The sequence below is a fragment of the Ailuropoda melanoleuca genome, chromosome 1 (assembly GCF_002007445.2).
Source record: "Ailuropoda melanoleuca isolate Jingjing chromosome 1, ASM200744v2, whole genome shotgun sequence".
Lineage (NCBI taxonomy): Eukaryota > Metazoa > Chordata > Mammalia > Carnivora > Ursidae > Ailuropoda > Ailuropoda melanoleuca.
Window position 1 is genome coordinate 17,815,927 of NC_048218.1, and position 21,628 is coordinate 17,837,554.

General features: G+C 38.3%; 1 protein-coding gene across 2 annotated transcripts in view; it reads right to left on the minus strand.

Annotated features, from left to right (window-relative positions):
• The window catches only part of JAM2 (junctional adhesion molecule 2), a 60,286-nt gene that overhangs the window by 20,325 nt on the left and 18,333 nt on the right, over positions 1-21,628 (minus strand). For both annotated transcript variants that reach the window (XM_034656602.1, XM_034656596.1), the window contains exons 2-3: positions 7,219-7,284; positions 1,238-1,345 (exon numbers count right to left, since the gene is read on the minus strand). In XM_034656602.1, the coding sequence (XP_034512493.1) occupies positions 1,238-1,345; positions 7,219-7,284 (174 nt within the window). The remainder of the gene's footprint in view (positions 1-1,237; positions 1,346-7,218; positions 7,285-21,628) is intronic.

A 21,628-nucleotide genomic window follows, 5' to 3' on the forward strand; every position in this document is an offset into this window, starting at 1 on the left:
AAAGACCTAAATGTGAGACCTGAAACCATAAAAATCCTTGAAGAGAGCAAAGGCTGTCTCTGACATTGGCTGTAGCAAGTTTTCTAGATAGGTCTCCTGAGGCAAAGGAAATAAAAGCAAAAATAAACTATTGAGACTACAACAAAATAAAAAGTTTCTGCACAGTGAAGGAAACAATCTAAACTAAAAGGCAACCTGTGGAATGGAAGAAGATATTTGCAAATGATATAATGGATAAAGGGTTAGTATTCAAAATATATAAAGAACTGAATCAACTCAATACCCAAAAAACAAGTAACCCAATTAAAAAATGGGCAGAAGACATGAACAGACATTTCTCCAAAGAAGACAGACAAATGGCCAACAGACACATGAAAAGATGCTCAACTTCACTCATCATCAGTGAAATACAAATCAAAACTACAATGAGATATTACCTCACACCTGTCAGAATGGCTAACATCAAAAACACAAGAAACAACAGGTGTTGGTGAGGATGTAGAGAAAAAGGAACTTTATGCCCTGTGGGAATGCAAACTGGCATAGCTATTGTGGAAAACTGTATGGAGCTTCCTCAAAAAATTAAAAACAGAACTGCCCTATAATCCAGGAATCTCACTACTAAGTACTTACTGAAAAGATACAAAAACAGTGATTCAAAGAGATACATGCACCCCTCTGTTTACTGCAGCATTATTTACAATGGCCTAATTATGGAAGCAGTCCAGTGTCCATCAATAGATGAATGGCTAAAAAAGATGTGGTAGATATATATATACAATGGAATATTCCTCAGCTATAAAAAGAATGAAATCTTGCCATTTGCAACAACATGGATAGAGCTAGAGGTATTATGCTAAGCAAAATAAGTCAGTCAGAGAAAGACGAATACCATATGATCTCACTCATATGTGGAACTTAAGAAAAAAGCAGTGAGAAAAAGGGAATAAAAAAGAGAAATAGACAAACCTGGAAACAGACTCTTAACTATAGAGAACAAACTGATGGTTCCCAGAGGGGAGGTGGGTGAGGGGAATGAAGCAAGTAGGGGATAGGGATTAAGATCATGATGAAAGTAACATAAAATAAAATAAAACAAAACAAAACAAAATAAAATAATTATAAAACCCCACATTCTCAGTAATAAGTCCTGAACTGTTCTCATTTGTAAATTAAAGAACCCAGGCTGTACTTGGTGTTCTCTTGCTCTCACCTCATCAAGTCTACAGCTTCTTACCTTGAAGAGCCTGTTGGTAGTAGACCAAGGAGACACTCCGGCCCAGTTTCTTCCACTCTAATCTGGAGGAAATGGTCTTCTTTGGGTATTTACAGGCTAAAATAACCTCTAGGAACAATAACAAAAATACTTGTTTTCTAATTGTCCCTATGAATTTATATTTTACTTAACTAAATTTTTAAACAGCCTTAAGCTAGTCCTTTATAGTTTCTTTCTTTCATTCATTCATTCATTCATTCATTCATAAATTAGTTCAATGTGCACCATGTTGGCTTAACCCAAAGATGAACCGAAAGCATTATAGCTCTTCTCCGTAATAATTGCACGACACTAGGCTACTGCCCCTAGTTCTTGAGCCTCAGTTACCATCTGTAAAATAAGATAGTATCTCATAGAGTTGTAGTGAGTCTTCAAATACAGTAATATATGCACAGCGCACATGCCTGGACATGGTAAGTAATTTCAAAATGGCAGTTATGATCAATATTTATCATTTATCTTATTCCCAGCCTCAGTTGTCAGGGAGTTTATAGCCTGGGAGAAGAGACAAATAAGATAATGTAATTTTGTTCCATGTGATAAGTGTCATGAGCATCATGGAGGCAAACAGGGTGCTTCACCCCCAGTGCCTACAAAAGGCACTCAGTGCAGCCTGTGGACCCACAAACATTCCATCAACATGCTATGTTCTCACTCAGGCCCATTCTTTGATAACCCTCTCTCTGGATATATTGGTACAAAACCGATATATGGTCTTCTATTAAATCATGGGTTCCTACTCCTTATCTCTACCCAGATAAAGTATGAGAAGATTTAATCTTGGCAACAAGTTTAACTGTCTCACTGTAGCTCATTTAAGTCACTTTATTGCAGAAAATTTACTGTAATTACATCATTAAAGAATTCCTGGAACCTCTGAAGAAACCCCCCCCCTTTTAACTGTCCAAACAAGAAGACTTGGTCGGGGCCGGGGGGATAGGCCAGCACCTACCTGCCAACTGCTTTGAGATGTCAAAAGGAAAGCTCCAGTTGTAAATATTTTTAAAGTACGTTTCATTCAGGCTCTCTAGAGTGTCTCCTTCATGTTTCTGAGAATATTTTTCCTACAACGCATATAGTTTGACCCCAAAAGCACACATCTTTGACTAGAGGAGAAATTATGTTCAAACCCTTTCCATACCTCTGATTTTGATGTAGGAGATTTAATGCCATTAAAAAAAACAAAACAATTCAGGATATTACATGATACGGTGGATTAGAGAGCAATACTTGTATTATCTCTGGTTTTATTAATATACACATAGATATGAACAAAAAGCATATACAAAAAGGTATGAAAATATGAACCTAGTGCTGATTTTTGTGTGATAGAATTATGGTGTTTCTTTTCGTTATGTGTAGTTTCTAATTTTCCTTTAGTTCCACACATATTGCTAGAAATACAGAAATAGAATAAAAGAGAATGGAAAACAGAAAATAGGACAGAGAAAAGAAGGGCAAAGGGAAAAAAAACCCCACAAAATTGTTTTTAAGGATGCCTAAAGTTTTTAGAGCAGGTTTTATATTATAAAGAGATCATTTTACAGACATGTTTACAATTATGCTACAAAGACAAATGTGTGCTGAGGGACTTGTCTGAGGAAACACAGTTCTGTTCTGTTGATTAAGGAGAATGGGTGGTGACTTTCCGGAGTCTTGAGTTTGAGATAGGTTTCCTTCCTGTATTTTGTTGAGTTTCTAACAATTAAACACACACCCACACTCATTTTAGCCCACACGCTTAGGTCTTAGGAATAAATTTGTACTCGGTCACATTGTTTCATATATTTAACTACATACACAGACACACACACACACACACACACACACACACAGAGCCCTTTTCAGCAAGAAGTTTTGACTTCTGTCCTCATTGCTCTATGGAAAACCTCTGCAGAAATTATATCCAAAAACGAAACCAACGGTTTTCCTAAATGCAGTGACACCACTCCCACCTCACGCACAATGACCATGGAAGATGTGCAGAGATGGTCTAAGTCATCCAAAGGTTGAGTATTTACTGAGTGTCCAGCATTGTTCCTGAGCTATATCAGTGAATAAAACAAAGATCCCTGTTCTTTCAGGTCTCACAATTTGCAGGGGGAGTCAGGCACACGAGAAATATCAAAACGTGAATTAAATGCTATATTGGGAGGCAATCAATGAGTGCCAAGGAAATAAATTAGAGTAGATCAGGAGTGTTGGTATGCAATTACAAAACACCTGAGTAGTTAGAGTTCAACTCATTTAGAGAGTGACATTTGACCAAAGACTGAAAAAAAGAAATTAGCATTCCTTAGAATTTGAGTACAAATTTCCTAGAATTTGAAATTGGAATTCACTATGGGTTTCTCTGGGGCTACTCCAAGCAACGCAATAGCCAGTGCCTCAATCTGAGGATGCCAACACCATGACCTCCAGAACTGGGAGAAACAGTAAGTCAGCTAGAATCACGGGGTCAACACCCGAGGATAATAAAAACCAATGCACTGAGAAGCTAACTACCATAGACGCTCCTCTCTCTTTTCAGTTAGAATGCAAAAGTCATGACCAGTATAATCTTGTATGTAGCCCTTAGGGTTATTATATCATAAGGTGGTAGCCTAAGGCATGGCCTTTTGGAGTTAGACCTCTGCCATACACTATGTGTGTGATGTTGGGAGTATTACTTCACTCTTTTTGAACCTTATACTCATATTTGTAAAAAGAACAAAATAACAGTACTCATGAAGGTATTGTGAAGTTTAAATGAGGCAGTATGTTAATACACTTGGGTGTGTGTGTGATACTTTGCACATCATGTGCTCCATCAATGGTTACTATTGCTTTCACCCCTGAGAAACTTCTAGTTGTAGTTGTAAGTATGCCCTGACATGATAGAAATCCCCGCTTTCTACAACACCAATTTACCTAACAATCACTGAAATTTGAACTAGAACTGTTACCTTTGAGACAGCAAAAGATAGGATACAGACATAAATCATGTTTTCTCAAAACAAGGTTTACTAAAGCATAAAAATGCACCAAGTCTTTTTTATTAAGGTGATCATTTCATTCCCAAAAGTATGTTTCCTTCGGGTCAAGGAAAGATGATTCTTTTGTTTAGAAAAAGTGTATAAGCAGTAACTATTTTCATGTAGCAAAATTGTCACTTTTAGGAATCACATCGATAGAAATCACTGTGAATTTTAATTTTTCTAAGATTCTGTACTGCTAATTATCTTTTGATTTTATTATCTGTGCTCAAGGTAAAAATCATCAAAATCTTATATAATGCAAAAATAGAATTGTAAGACGAACATAGCTCTGAAAAATTACCAAGAAATTACTTCTGTGAAGAAAAACCTGTTATTAACTGAATTATGGCTCATAGGGTTGGACATTCTGCATAAAGGCTGCTCATATAATTTATAAGCCTAGCAAAGCTGCTCTCACTTCAGTCTTGTTCTGTTCTTGGCACCACTATGGGAAGTGATACAAAACAGCAGTACGGCAAAGAAGGAATTAATTCATGACTTGTTGACATCAGAGAGACAAGAGACAAAAAAAAAAAAAAAAAAAAAAAAAAAAAAAAAAAAAAAAAAAAGAATTAGGTGGAACATACCCATACATATACACAAATCATAGATATTTTAGACTTTAACTAAAATCAAGCCACTGCATGAAATATGCTACAACTAAAATGTGGAAGAAGATAGAAATTTATTTTTGCTTTAAGGAGAGCCAAGTTGGAATGACTGGGGCACATATGAAATAGAATCAAAATATAAAGCTTTGTCTTTAAGGATTCTTTTTTTTTTTTTGAGAGAGAGAGAGCATACGAGCGGGGGGGGGGAAGGGCAGAGGCAGAGAAGACTCCCCCTGAGCACAGAGCGCCCCCCCCCATGTGGGGCTCTATCTCAAGAACCTGAAATCCTGACCTGAGCCAAAACCAAGAGTTGGATGCTCACCTGACACAGACACCCAGGTGCCCCCATAATTCATAATTAAAAAGAGCAGAGGGGAAAGAAAGAAAGAAAGAAAGAAAGAAAGAAAGAAAGAAAGAAAGAGAAGAAAGAAAGAAAGAAAATACTTATTCAGGAGTAAGACTAACATTTGATTGCAATAAATTATAGAAAGATGTTTTTATATTCAAAATAAAACATGCGGGGCTCCTGGGTGGCTCAGTCGTTAAGCATCTGCCTTCGGCTCAGGTCATGATCCCACGGTCCTGGGATTGAGCCCCGCATCAGGCTCCCTGCTAGGCGGGAAGCCTGCTTCTCCCTCTCCCACTCCCCCTGCTTGTGTTCCCTCTCTCGCTGTCTCTCTTTATCAAACAAATAATAATAAAATAAAATCTTAAAAAAATATAAATAAATAAATAAATAAAACATGCATTAAAAAGTAATGTAAATGGTACACGATTTGAGTTTGGAGTGATGGAAATTTTTGGAACTAGACAGAGGTGGTAGTTACACCACATTATGAATGTACTATATACCACTGAACCATTCACTTGAATGTGCTGGTTTTAGGTTATGTGNGGGAGGGGGGAGGGGGGGCAGGGATGTATATTCATGGTATCAGCTGGGCCCAACAGTGAGAACCTTCAGGAAAGGACAAAGTAGGACAATTTACTTCTTTTGTCCTCAGAGTCCTGGCCCATCTTTTCCTCTCACTGTGTGATCCCTCTTCTGGCCTTTCTAGTCTGCTTTTCGACACCTTGTCCAGCCCTGTTTCTCCTCTCTGCAAGTGTTCCATAGCCCTACATCACTCCCAATCATTACTTTGCTCTTCCCACATCTCTCCACTTGAAACTAATTCATGATAAAGAGTGAATGTTTTATTAGCTTAATCATGTAATATATTAGGACTTCATTAACAGAAATAGTTATTTAAGTGATTTGTTATCAAGTGATGTGTTCCTTGTGAGTGGCAGGCTGATTCTTACTGTAGCACATTTTTACTGAAGAAGCACATATAATGCTGTGTGCTGGGCACTGTTTTAAGTACTAGTTAAATAATAATCTACTTAGTTCCTTCCCACCCACTTCTCTTCTTTAATCTTTGTCTCTTTCCTTCAAACCTCTCTCTCCCATCTCCAGGTATCTAAGACATGTGTGGAGAGGAGAGTTCAGACACATTTGAAACTTGTTTCTTAAATGTTTACAGTCTCCGGCCTAAATGAGCATCACACTTAGGACATAGTAATTCTTCTGGTTGCCTGGTATTATTGTGTTCTAGGCAAAAGAGCCTTCAGAATAGTAGTAGGTGGTCGATATTTGAAGTAAACTTATAAAAGCCCTTATAAAGTTTTCCTTGGGTATTAGAGTCTTTCAAAAAAATTTTTTTAATTGTGGTTAAATACACAGATCTTAACATTAACCATCTTAACACTTTTTAACTTTTTGCCATCTTAATGATTTTTAATAAGTCCGTAGTGTGACGTACATTCACGTTGTGAAGCAACCAATCTCTAGAACTTTTTCATCTTGCAAAAGTGAAAGTTTATTATACCCATTAAACCTCAACTCTGTATTGTAAATATAGTTAAGAAGCTAAAATACATAACAAAATGGCACCCCAAAATAGGCTATATTAATGTCATCCTAAAAACATCAGGTAGAGTGGGGTTTGCAGCATTAATTTCCATTTGCCTTATCCAGCTGGCTGGAAACCTGGCAAGATCTCCGTCTACCAGTTTCACAAATTAGATCCGCTTTGTTGCAGATAATTTATGCATAGAGGCCTTCTTGGTACATCAGGGCTTTCATCAAATGTCCAAAATTTCCACTGGGGAGGTGGAGAAAGGGTTCTCAAGCAGAAACAGCACAGAGCAGCATTTCGGAAGGAAGACTTAGTGTGAGGTAAGGCAGAGGGTCCCAACAAATAGATAACATCGCACACGTCATGCTCGTGAGTCATTGAACAAAACAGTCTGGGAAAAGCGTAAGTTACTCTACCTTGATACTCTATTGCTGTGACCACCTGATGGTCTTTTGGGGCAGAGAATCCATAGGCCTTATGATCTGAAAGATTAAAACAGATAAGATGATTAAAATAGTACCAAAGGCCACTTGCAAATATTTGAATAGGATGCAACATTAAGGAAAACTGGCCTAAAGTTCGGTGGCAGTTACACACATTCATAACCCGTAAGTTTTAAGTATCAAAATAAGAAAAACCAAGCCACACCCTATATGTCTCTTCATATTTTCTGTATTGTGGTTTTCTGCCTTCCTTTCACAAAGCAAAACCCATGAATCTGTCAGGGCCCCATGACAGACAACACAATCTCACAAGCCTGATTGTGAAAGGCTTTTTTTTTTTTTAATCTTTAAAGATTTATTTATTTATTTTAGAGAAAGTATAAGCAGGGTGGGGGGTGGGGAGGGAGAGGAAGAGAAGCAGACTCGCTGCTGAGCACAGAGCCTGACTCTGGGCTAGATAGCAGGACCCCGAGATCATGTCCTGAGCCGAAACTAAGAGTCCAACAACGCTGAATGGACTGAGCTACCCAGGCGCCCCAAGCCTGATTGTTAAACGCTTATCTTTGTCCTAATTAATTTAGCCTAATATGCAATCTAGCGCCTAAAGTATTGCCCCTTTAAGATAAAAGCTAATTATTTAAGGGCTTAAGTTGCTTTATAAACTTATCCCTGATTATACCTACATATTTTTGACTGAGAAATGTATATATAATATATACTGTATATAAACTTTGTATATACAAATATGATGAAAAATGCAAGCAGACCATCTTTATTTTTGTCCCAAACATTTCAACAATTTTCCAGGATTGGTCTATAGGATTGAAATGACTGACCAATTACGGTGGCTGATGTGATCTGATAATACGATGACGACAACGACAATGATATTATCACTTTCATAAACTTATAGAGGAAATTTCATTTCATTTTATTTTTTAAAAGATTTATTTATTTGAGATAGAGATGGGGGGGCAGAGGGAGAGAGAGAATCTTAGGCAGTCTCCACAATGGACTGGGGACCAATCTAACAACACTGAGATCATGACCTGAGCCAAAACCAAAAGCCAGACGCTTAACTGACTGAGCCAACCAACCACCCCAACAATAGTTAACATTTATTAAGCACTTAGGTGCTAGGCAACATTCCCAGTGCTTTGCAAGTATTAATTCATTTAACTCTCACAACAATTCTCTGTGGTTGGGTACCATTTTTATCCACCTGTTTTGCAGGTGGGGAAACTGAGACACAGAGAGGGTAAGAAACCTTGGTCAAGGTTATACAAGTGGTAAGTGGTGGGGCTGGGATTTGAACTCATCCAGTCTATTTCCATAGCCCATGTAGTTCGTTACTATACTACTACGCTGGGCCCCACATCGTGTTTCCCCCAAGCTGAACTATGAGGAAGCACTGCAGATTAGCAAGGACGCCAGGTGGAAAGGGCCTTTGATCTAAGGAAGATGGAACAAGGTGAGAAACTGATGGTTGTGATGAAGGCGAAGGACTGGCTGTGAAGCACAACAGGAAGATGGAAGGTGGGCGGCGGTACCTGGAGAAGTAGCACGGCATGGCAGTCAAGGTCATCTCAGTGGGGAGGCTCCAGTGGAGGGTTTCTCCACCTTGACACTATTAACACTTGGAACCAGCTCATTCTGTGTTGTGAGGGGGCTGTCCTGTGTATGGTAGGATATTTTTTGCAGTATCCCTGGCTTCTCCCCACTAGGTGCCAGTAGAACTTCCATCTCCCCTATGGCAAACCCAAGTCATGACAACCAGAAATGTTTCCAGACAGTGCCAAATGCCCCGGGGCGGGGGGGAGGGCGGACTCATACTTGGTGGAAAACCACTGCTTTAGACTTAACAGCTAGGCTGCTTTGAAGAATGAGGAATAGAAATAAATAGACTAAAGAAAGACAAAAAAACCATGAGTTCAAGGATTTCAAAAAAAGTTCCTATGAGATCAGAATTTCTTGAGTATGAAATAATGTATTACATTTCTGGGAAGGAGAGAAAAATGTTTCATAACACACCTATCTTTGATTTATTCATCTATATGGACACTGACATGTAAATTATGACACCATGCTAAGACTTCTTTATTCCTAAGGAATACATGCTATTTTGGATAACTTTTTTTTTTTCTTTTTCTCTCCCTTAGAAGCCTGGACAGCAAATATAATCATGAAATGAAAACTCCTAGAAACCTACAGGCCTCAAATGTCTAGTTCTCCTGTCTAACATTGTTCAACTATTGAGGTTCTAGATCTCAAAATTGGAAACATCTTCATTAGGTAAATCGGCAAAGCTGGTGTCTATGCAAAGAGTATAAAATTGAGCTATTTTTATTGACAGCTGTAAATATATTTGTATAAAGCAGTGACCTACGTGGCCCAGTCTTGGAGAGGTATCAGGTCACCAAAGAGTGATTTCAAAGTATCACTTTGGCTTGCATATTTAAAAAAAAATCATGAAGGGGTCCAAGCCAACATCTAAAGTATCCCCCTTTTCCCTTCTCCACATACTCTGCCATATACCAGAATATGTCCCATAGTCCTCTGAACTCCACCCTCACCCCTATATGCCTTTCTTTTCCATTTTCTCCTCTCCTTTCCCAGTTTTATTTTTAGAGCCCAAAGAGGGTCCATATCTTCAGAGAACAGAGGGAGGGAAGACACTAAGCTGGCCAAGCCAGGAAAGCCAGGACCTCATGCGTTCAACCTGTGTTACACCTACATTTAAACGACAGGATCGCTGAATGTTTTTCCAATGATTCTCATTCCAAATCGTTATTCTGTGACACTTTCAGAGCACACTTTGAAAAAGCCTCTTTTCTCCGTTATCAATGTGGAAATTAGTGCCCTCCAAGAAGTTCTGATTGTGACAGGCGTTTTTGGTGACTTTTTGAACTCTTTTCGTAGATTTTTTAGACAAAACAATGAAGGCTCATATTCCCTAGAAACCAGTTGAGGGGAAAATCTGGGCAAAATAGAAAAAGATAATCTTTGTTCTCTCCACATCATCATCTCTTTGAACTTTTCAAACACTGCACTGCCCACTGAGAATGCTTATTCCCTTCAGCAGGCTTGGGTCATCTTTCATTTGAGGTGAACGTTAGTCTAATCTGAGACTGGAAGATTAAGGACTGGGCCCGATTATTTTCTCCTTTTCTCAATTCCAGTTTCCTACTTGCTAAAACATCCTTTGAGAAAGATTTCTTAAATTTTCAAAAACCACTTCTATGGAAAATAACAGCTGTTAACTCAGGAATTTTATTAATTTCTTCAGAACTTTTATATGTATATGTTTGAGTAGAAAAAAAAAATGTCCCAAACACCAAAAAAGAGAGGATTGATTGAATTGGCAAAGCCATGAATGCAAAAAAAAGGGGATTGGTTTTAGTAAATTAATAAATAAATAGATATTATTTCTTGGTATCTGAATATTTATTCCTGTGATTTTAAGTGTCTTCTAGCTATGTTGCTTCCTCTGGTTCTATTTACTTCAAGGTTTACTTTTTAATTAAGTAAAAATACTTAAAATGTGTGATCACCTACGATGAACTTATTTAAACAGAAAGTTCTGAATCTTAAAAAAACAATTATATATTATAAGATTTCTACCTTGTTTTAAGCCTCTCTGGTCTTGGAATTCTATTGTGTGTGTGTGTGTGTGTTTTTTTAACTTGAACCCAATAACTTTATGAAAATAAAATGTTGGATTTTGTATCAAGATTTCTCTAACAGATGTTGAGAAGAGTCTCTGTTGGCTGCTTTCTTGAACTGATCTTTATTTTTTCTTCACCTTTCCAGAGTGAGTTGAAAAAGAAAACAAACAAAAAATTGTCATGAAGGTCTGCTGGGTGAGGTCAACAATTGTTTCAAAGTTAGCTACAAAACATCTTTAATAGTTTTGGATGTGTTCCAATATCACTGGCAGAAGTTCATAAAATGAGGTTAAGAGATGATTATTTCCATAACTGCTAACAACTCCAAGTCAAGTAATCCCTAACCAAATGAAATCTTTTGTGTTCCTTTCCCCCCAACTCTAAGAATTAAATTTCTTACATTGTCTATCAATCATCTAAAATATTCTTATGTGACTAAGGATAATCTAGTATGTCTAAGAATAAATATTTATATTTATACCACAGTCTTTAAATTTACTATAAAAGTGTTATTTAAAGTAACGCTTTCAACTGGAAACATGATTAGGAAAAGTTGATGTGTTACAGAGGCTTTTTGTTCTAAGAGTGTACCATTACAGAGAATACCATGATAAAAGCAAGTTATGAGTTATTTCGTAAGTTTTCAAAAATGAAAATTAATAGCCATGTGGTTTTGACAATCACTAATATACAATTATTGTACTAACAAATGTAGAAAAGAAAAAAGATGCATAGGGCTAGTAGTAACAGATAAAAGACTATCCAGTATTTATTTATTTATTTTAAAGGAGGCTTTTAATTTTTATTTTTAAATTTTTTTTAAAAGGAAGGTTTTTTTACATTAGCATTTTTTAATTTAAATTCAATTAATTAACCTATAATGTAGTATTAGTTTCAGATGTAGTTTCCAGTATTTATTATGGATAAATACTTAGAGGGTAAAAAGGATCCCAATGAAGTAGCAACCAGGAGTTAGGTTAATGTACTTATCTATCTCACTACCATTCATCATGATATCATACCATAGTAGGTCTAAAGGGTAGGGAGAGGGAGAGAGGGTGGGCAGGAAGAGGTAGGAGGGGGACACTGGGAAGGGAGGGGGAGAAGGAGAGAGAGGAAGAGAGAGACCCACATAGACAGACCTGTCCTTCTAGTCTCTCAAACTGGACATTCTGGCCCTTTTTCTCTTCTCTTCTTTTCTTTTTCTTTCTTTCTTTCTTTCTTTCTTTCTTTCTTTCTTTCTTTCTTTCTTTCTTTCTAAGATTTATGTCTTTATTTGAAAGAGAGAGAGAAAGAGAGCATGTGAGCAGGGGGAGAGGGAGAGAAGAAGACTCCCTGCTGAGTGGGGAGCAGGGCTAGATCCCACAAATCTGGGATCATGATCTGAGTCGAAACTAAGAGTCAGACGCCCAACCGACTGAGCCACCCAGGCAACTCTTCTGGCCCTTCCTTTTAATGAGAGAAAGGGAAACCATACCAAAGTACAAGGAAAAACAAAAGCTGTGCTTGGCTTTAGAGCTACCCGTGGCTTGTGTTCTAGTGAGTTAATGATGACCTAAAGAATTAAAGGGTGATTTTCACTATGAATAAATTTTCCCCATAAGAACCTAGCATCTAAGTAAGATGTGACTCCACCGTGTTAAAATCCTCATTTGACAGATGTGACGATTGAGAGAGGTATTTGCTCAAGGTCACAACACTAGAAAGCAGAGAAGCAAAGATGTGCATTTATATCTAGTTAGTATAGCTCTGCAGAACTTCCCCCCAGCCCCCATTCTCTGATTGGCACAAGGTGAATGATTAAATTTTGGGGGTGATAGTAGATAGAAATGAAATAAGTAAACTAATTTCTTACAGTAAAATAAATTCTTTAAAAAGTTTTAAAAATGTTCTTTAAGCACATCTTCGAATGTTTAACAGTGGCCTGTAGTATTGGAAAGCCAGCAACAGCTGAATTTCTCACCAGGTACTCCCCACTAGGACATAAAACAATTTTAGGATTCTGAGATCTTTCTATAATATTCCCCAAGTGACAATCTCTGCCAAACACAATTTGCTCACCAGTGTCATTAACTATAGATTTTAGACTGATGACAATAGTCAACTCAAATTCAGTAGATTCTCAAGACAAGATGAAGGAATGTCATCTTCCAAAATTGATGCTAATAAAAGTCATATACTCAATGGAAGGCAGGGATGTTGACCATTCTATGTTCTGACTGGTTCTCCCTAAGATTGATGCCAGGAAGCAATGGCCCTAAAACTTTAAGAGTGTAAAATAAGAAATCAGTACTAAAGATGTCAGATATCAAAATAAACACATGGGGTAAAGGCAAAGAACAGTAAAATGGAAGAGGTAAGGACCCATAAAGCTGAGCGTCTCTCCTCACTAATCGACTCATGTGGTCTGGACTGTGTCTCAGGCATACCCTTTTATGAGAGACGGCACATCAGGCTTCGACAGCTTGATGACATTTTAATTTAAGATTATTCACTGCTCTTTAGTCTGAGATTATAGTTACTAACTCCTAAATCTCAATATGGTTTTTCAAGATTAAAAGTGCAGAACTATCAGTAGTATTTGATGGTTATATTTCTCAGCAAACAGGAACATGCTAGTGTAATTGTCAAATAAATAATTTTTTTTGAGAGCAGGTGCAGATCATTTCTCCAGAGTTTTGATCAGCTCTGGGCAAAGAGCTAAAAGCAAGTTTCTGAATCTGGGCTCTGAACTCTGGTTCTGAATCACCAAAGTATGCGAGTCTGGGAATCCCTGCACACAATGTCCTAATAGCTGATACACACGGATTACTCAGTGGCTCTGTGTGTCAGGGGATAGTGAAGTGGCTATTCTGCAGTCATTTGATACGTATAAATCCACTTAAGCAACATATGTGAATAGAACTTTACCATCTACTAAGCTCTTTCCCTCCTGACCCTACATGGATGTTTGTTTTAAACTCTTTGTATGTCCAGCATCTTATTTTTCTGCTTTACTGGATGAATTTGGGAATCATTTTGATGCACCCAATGTTTTCATTTTTTGAAAGCGCAAACATGCAGGCAATGAATACAAATTGAGTTTTACAGGGATCAGCACAGAATGTCAAAAATATTCTCTAATATTCCTGATCTGTCAAATTTATAATATGCAAATGAAGTTATCTTTGCATTTCTCAGAGGAAGATAGAGCACTGCTAATGTCTAAAATCTTTTTCTGAATTAGAAGATACATAAAATATAATGAATAAACACATAAAGGAAGGAGGCCTGATTATGAATTAATAAGGTTTGGGGCTCTTCCTTGCAGGAGTACCTCCTAGGGCCTTGGCGGTGAAGTGGGAGGGTCTAGCAATGTGTGCATTTTGTAAAACTTGCAAGAATAAGGGGTGCTGGGGTGGCTCAGTCGGTTAAGCGTCCGACTCTTGATTTCGGCTCAGGTCATGATCTCAGGGTTGTGAGATCAAGCCCCCACATTGGGTTCCGCATTCGGCACAGAGTATACTTGAGATTCTCTCTCTCCCTCTGCCCTTCCCCCAGCCAGCGCACCTGCACATACACTCTCCCTCTCTAAAGAAACAAAAAACAACTTGCAAGAATAAGATTTTTTGGGATACAATTTTTCTTATTGAGGGCTCTAATAATCCATCTTTGCACACAATTATGGGCTTCTTATTAACGAGTTTATTTAGCTTTCTAGACTTGACCACTTATAATAAAGAAAATAATCTCCAGAGTTCACTACCTGATAGTTCAACCTTTAAAATACTAAGGATTTTATGACCAACAACGTAGTGCATCCCTGCCCTCTCTCCCTCTCAAATTTCAGTTCTGAAAATATGGGGGTTGTATGAATTTTATTTTTCAGCTCTCCTGCTGGATGATGGTTCATAAAAGCTTTCACCCTTACAGTTCACACATATGTTCCTAATTAAATTCTGTTAGCATAAATGTTTCCAGAAGAGATTTGAAACCTAAGGGAAACCCTCCCAGCTTATTGTTGCTTCATGTTTCCTTTGATTAGTCTTCAGGAAGCCAAAGGAACAAGAACGATTTATTTTAAAATGCCGAACATGGAAACAATGGTTTGGCATTGCTTAGCTGTCATATTTTACAACTGTCAGGTAAGACCCCTCAGAAGCAGTTACTCTGATTTCTCAGGTGCTTTACAACCAGGGACTATAATTTCCCATCTCTTTCCATAAAGTCAACTCCCCGACTCAGTCTTTTTGTTTCAAAACTGGTTCTACACATCCAGCAGTGAGCTGACACCAAAACCTACTCTTTAGGGTCAGTCATCTAGACCAGCAAAAGAAATGGTTTAATGAAAATCTGTGTTATGAATGGAATGTTTGTGTCCACCCCCAAAATCTGTGTATTGAAATCCTAATGGCCAGTATGATGAGAGTAGGCGGTGGGGGCCTTTGGGAGATCATTAGGTCATGAGGATGGAGCCTTCATGAACGGGAATGATGTCCTTAGGAAAGAGGCTCCAGGGATCCCCATCTCAGCCATGTGAGGACACAAGAAAGTGGCAGCTCATAAGCAGGAAGCAGGCTGTCACCGGACACTGAATCTGCCAGCACCTTGGTCTTGGAATCTCTAGCCTCCAGAACTGTGAGAAATAGATATTTGTCTCTGAGTTAGCCGGTCTATGGTATTTTCACTACAGCAGCTCGAACTTAAGACAATCTACGTACACTCCAGTCAGATCTGCATCCTGAGCAGGCCAGGAAACAAGTATGTGCCATTAGAGATCCAAGTTTTGAAACTTTTTCGGATGAAGTATTTAAAAAATGGACAAAGGTAGTTAGTTGCGTCCAAATACGGTGTATAAAAGTGTAACAGGGGCGCCTGGGTGGCTCAGTCAGTTGAGCGTCTGCCTTCAGCTCAGGTCATGATCTTGGGGTCCTGGGATCGAGCCTTTTGTTGGGTTCCCTGCTCAGCAGGGGGTCTGCTTCTCCCTCTGCCTCTGCCCCTCCCCCTGCTCCTGCTCCCTCTGTCACTCTCTCTCTTTCAGTTAAATAAATAAATAATCTTTAAAAAAGAAAGTGTGATTGCTACCAAAAAATTCAGTGAAATTGTTGTTTGATATCCATGTAGCATGAGGATGACTGCCTTTGTGACGGAATCCACCAGATATTTGGAAATGCTGTAAAGGCCACCTTAGCACTTCATATTTTGATGAGGTGGTGTCAGACCCGACTTCTCAATGGAGAAAGCGCTCAATAGCCTTGCACCACCACCAGCACCATGTTCAACAGCTGGGCTTTTTGATTAAATATCTGAAATCAAACAAAAAGCAACATTAAAGTCCAGATGGGTGAAGAAAGGGTCATCTGTGAGAAAGGTGGCCCAAGGCTTTATTACAGCTGGGGACAGAATCCTTCCTTGTCTTCAGGAAGTCACAGCTGATAGAGATGAAATGAGACCCGGCTAGCTTTGAATACCCAGTGCCTGGGGCAAGCTACAGCCTTAACCTTCTAAACCTTAGTTTCCATTGAAGTAAAAGGAACCTAACAGTGCCTTCCCTAATTGGTTATAAGATTCAATAAAGTATGTAATTGCTTGATCTACTTCCTGGCACACAGTAGATTCTCTACAAATACTTGCCTCTTAGCTCGCCCCACTCCCTTGACAGAGCTTTTTATCCAATGTGACGATGCAACTTTAGTGTTTTACCAGTGATTCCACATTAATCATGTATTAGGTTGGATTGCAAACACAGAGAATGCATTGCTAGGGTTATATATTTTTCTCCCTTCTTTAAATGATTAGCACAATGTCTTCATTAAAGTGGCTGCTCAGAGTGGCAAGTCCGGTGTTTCGATCTGACCTCCTCTTTATCTTGGCCGTGACATATTTGAGTCAGCGACAGCCTCTTGGGGCTGTGCTTCGTCATCTGTGAAACATAATTTATGATGCTGAAGCCTTTCCCTAACTACTTCCATTGCCACAATTCACCACACCCTTCACACTGATAACACCAGCTACACTTAGCATCCGGGACAGCACACTTCCCCAGCCTTCCTTCTCACAGCTCTTATCCTTGGTCATCTCCTCTTCTCTGCTTATGCTTCCGCCATTAATGGGGTGATCCAGACTCATGGTGTTGAACACCCCCAGATACTAACAATTCCAAAATATATCTCTCTGGTCTAGATGTCTCTGCTGAACTCTGGATTCAAATGCCTATTTAACTCTGCCACTTGAAGGTTTAACAGACATTTCAAACACATCGTTCTTTCTAAACCTGCCTCACTTACCCTAACTCAGATGATGGCAACTCTGTTCTTTCAGTTGTTCCGGCCAAAAGGTTTGCACTTACCCTTAATGATTCCAGTTAGCATAGCCTGTATCCAATTCATCAGCAAATCCTATTAGCTCTACCTTCAAAATGCATCCAGAACTATCACTTCCATTGGCATCTGCTCTGGGGACCATCATTTCTGCCTGGATCCCAGCAGTAGACTCCTGACTGGCCTTCTACTCTATCCTGTCCCTCTAAAATCTAATTTCAAAATTAGGTGCTTCAGAAGCTTTCATTGATTAATCTCGTGCAGTTCATCCCTTAATTAAAAAAAAATTAAGCATAGCTCTTTATATTCCATTTCCATTTTCTTCATAATTAACTTTGTTTCCATTCATTTGGCAAATATTTAGCTGCTGTCTACTATAAATCAAGCAATTCTTGGCACTGGGGGCATAGGTAAGAAAATAAAGCTCCCTGCCTTCAGTGCGTGAGTATGTTATATAGTGCGTTAGAAGGTGAGGGGAACTATGGAAAAAAGAAAAATCAGGATTAAGGAAATCAGGGAGTTTGGAAGGAAAAAGTTCAGATGGAGGTGGGGTTGCAATATGGAAGAGGGTGGCCAGAGTAGACTTCATTAGGGAGGTGTCCTCTGAACAAAAACTTGAAGAAGTAAGAGAGTTCATAGACATCTGAAGGAAGAATCTTTCTTTTTCTTTTCTTCTCTTTTTTTTTTTTTTTTAAGATTTTATTTATTTGACAGAGAGAGAGACAGCAAGAGAGGGAACACAAGCAAGGGGAGTGTGAGAGAGAGAAGCAAGCTTCCCGCCGAGCAGGGAGCCTGATGCAGGGCTCAATCCCAGGACCCTGGGATCATGACCTGAGCCAAAGGCAGACGCATGACCGACTGAGCCACCCAGGTGCCCCACAATCTGATCCTATTTAGCTTCCTTCAGAGGCTTCCCCCTTTCCTCAGGGTGAACGCCAAATTCCTTCAAATGGCCTTTCAGAACTGGCTTGTCTTTCCAGCCTCCCCCTCAATGGCTGACCCCCACAGACCCTGTGTTCAAGTCCTCCCCCCCACCCCCAGAGGGTTCCCACCACTCTTTGAACACCACAGGTCTTTATATCCTCCATTCTCTCTCCCTGGAATCCCCTCCTTCCATCACTCCCCTGACAAATGGGGAACTTCCATAGATATTCAATGCCCCACTCAAACATCATGAAAAGTAAAGCCTTCCCCAGCCCCTTCTATCCTTCTGTACATAGTCAGCCCTTCTTCTTTCTGATGCAGCACTTTTTATAAGCCTTTATTATTTTTTATAACAAACTATCTTTTACATATCTGTGTCTTCCATTGGATAGCATTAGGAACACGACAATGTTAGGAACTATTTGACCTATTTGTACACATCATACTTCACAAACAGTAAGAGGTAATTAAATGTCTGCTGCAAATGAAACTGAACATGTCTTGTCTTCAAATGAGATATATAAGCTTTTTTTACTATATTTTATATATACTATAAATTTATGTAGAGCATGAAATATATTTTAAAGATGGCATAAACTACATATCTTCGGAATTTAGCACACCACCTGGCATACTAGACCCACAAACTCTAGTTGAATTAAAATATAGTATTAGGCTTTAGTGATACTTTAATAATTCTTTGATAATATTAAAGTTTATAGCCTCTTTGAACAAAAATCTAAAAGTAATTTTCATATTGCATATGTCTAAACTACCCTCACTCAAACTACAAAAAAAAGGGAAAAAATGACATATTTTAGGGAAACTCGGGGGCATATGAACACAGTTATTCTTCAGTGCATTCTATAGAGTCGTTATTTTAACATTTTTCTCCCATTTAATTTTTTCTCTCACATCAGCTAAAAATGAACCCTGGAAAGGGAAAAACTGCTTCCCTAAAAATAGAATATATAATAAGTGTCCTGTCTTCCATAAACTGAAGAATTTATTGCAATAACGAAGTACATGTAATTTGCATCTATTTATTTTAATTGGTTGGTTTTCAGCACTACCGGAACTTCTTTTCTTTCTTTCTTTTTTTTTTTTTTTTAAGATTTTATTTATTTATTTGAGAGCGAGAGAATGTGAGAAACAGCAAGAGAGAGAGCTTGTGCTCATGCACCGGTGCATAAGCGGGTGGGGGAGGGGCAGAGGGAGACGAAGGAGCAGACTCCCCGCTGAGCAGGGAACCCATTGCAGGTCTGGATCCCAGGATCCTGAGGTCATGACCTGAGCCGAAGGCAGGCGCTTAACCAACTGAGCCAACCAGGCGTCCCTGACCTCTTTTTCTAATAAATTTTTCATGCCCCTTTACTATCCTAAAACAAAATTTATGGGTAATATAACATTTTACATGTGTATATGTATATTTACACATATACACATATACACATATATAAGTATGTATAAAATTTGGAAAACTAAATATAATGTTCCTTTACTATTAAAGAGAAATAAGAATATATAGTAAAATATTATATATTTCAATTTTTAAATGTTTATACATGAGTGCACTAGAATACACAATGATGAAGAATTCGGGTGTTAGTCTATACTTACAACGTTAAACTGGATTTAAGGGAAAAAGACCTGAAGCCATTCCAAATGGTACAGGAAAATAAAGAACAGGCTCACTGTGGATATTTAGTTATGCAGTAAGGCTGTACCAAAAAAAAAAAAAAATCTGTTTACAGCTAAATTAGTGTAAGTTTTGGCTCAGTTATAAAGTTTTCACTTACATGAACATGCAGTGGGACTTGGTTAGGTCATGAAGGATGCAGGGTGAGGGACACAGGGAAGTTCTTCATTTTACAACACTGTCTGGCGCACAGATATTTATCAGCTCTGGTCCCTGCCCAGCAGGTTTATAGCACCCACCCATCACTGTGACAATCAAATAGGTCCCCAGAACTCTGCAACACTCCCTGGGGCAGTAACACCCATTGGTAGCTCCCCATTCAATCCCTTGAACACACACTGAGCTAACAGAAACCTGAAAGCTTTGCATTTACAAACTATGACAAACGGAGTATTCTCCACTTACACAGCTGATGTCACATGGCCTATGAAGTTAATTTTTTAAGGGTAAACCTATGATCTCTCATGTTCCACTAGTGGTAGTTGTTCTCACAATAAAACTATGAATATTACTCAGCCATCAGAAAGGATGAATACACACTGTTTGCATGGACATGGATGGAACTGGAGGGGATTATGCTAAGTGAACTAAGTCAAGCAGAGAAAGACAATTATCATACGGTTTCATATGGTTTCACTTACATGTCGAACAGAAGGAATAGCATGGAGGACATTTGGAGAAGGGAAGGAAAAATGAAGGGGTGGAAATCAGAGGGGGAGACGAACCAGGAGGGACTATGGACTCCAGCAAACAAACTGAGGGTTTCAGAGGGGAGGGGGATGCGGGGATGAGTTAGCCTGGTGATGGGTATTAAGGAGGACACATATTGCATGGAACACTGGGGGTTATACACAAACAATGAATCGGGGAACACTACATCAAGAACTAATGACGTACTGTATGGTGACTAACATAACATAATAAAAAAAATAAAAATAAATAAATGAAGAGAAAAAAAACTACAAAGGAGGTATTGGAGAGGACACAGCATTTATTGAGGTCTTTTTGGTATAGTTTGGTGGCTTTTCAATTCTGTAATTTTCTCTCACCTCTTTTGATTTTTAATTAGTCCCTGCTCCAAACCTAAGCCCAATATAATTCTGCCTACTCACAATATGCTGTATTTCAAAGGATAACATTTTCAGCTAAGAAACATTTAACCGATTTTGATGATCTAACTGGGATAATTGGTGTCTCTTAAGTTTTCTTATCTGTTGAGAATAGTATGCCTAAAGATATTTCTTTCTTTTTTTTTCTTTCCAGTCATGTTCTCCCACATACTTAAATGATTTTAAAGCTCTCTGATCCAAATCTTTAATAAAAATCTTTGAAAAGGCAAACGTATTGTGAAATCTTAACCCAGTTTTCTTTACCTTCAAAGATATAACACAGACGCTTGTATTAATTAAGCTGCTAGTGCCTGATGCCTAATTAGGAATCTTGGACTCAACATTCTGAAAGAGTCCTAAATATTTTCTGACTGATCCTGTTCCCATGGAAACTATAGTTGGGAAGTAGTAAAAGACAGAAGAAATTACTAAATGGTACCACAGAAATTAGCTGAAAGAGTTATTCTTCATTTCAAAATAAAGGGGAAAAAATCCTTGTGTTCTGCTATCAGATAGCAAATAGCAATTTAAAAGGTAACACATACAAAAAATTTAGGAAGTGTGTGATATATGAAAATATTTATTTTTGCTCATAACAACATTCATGTTTTTCTTTTGATATTGACTTCTAGGGAAAAAGCCAGAAAATTACGGGGACTTTTTCTATTTCCCTTTTAAATGATCTGT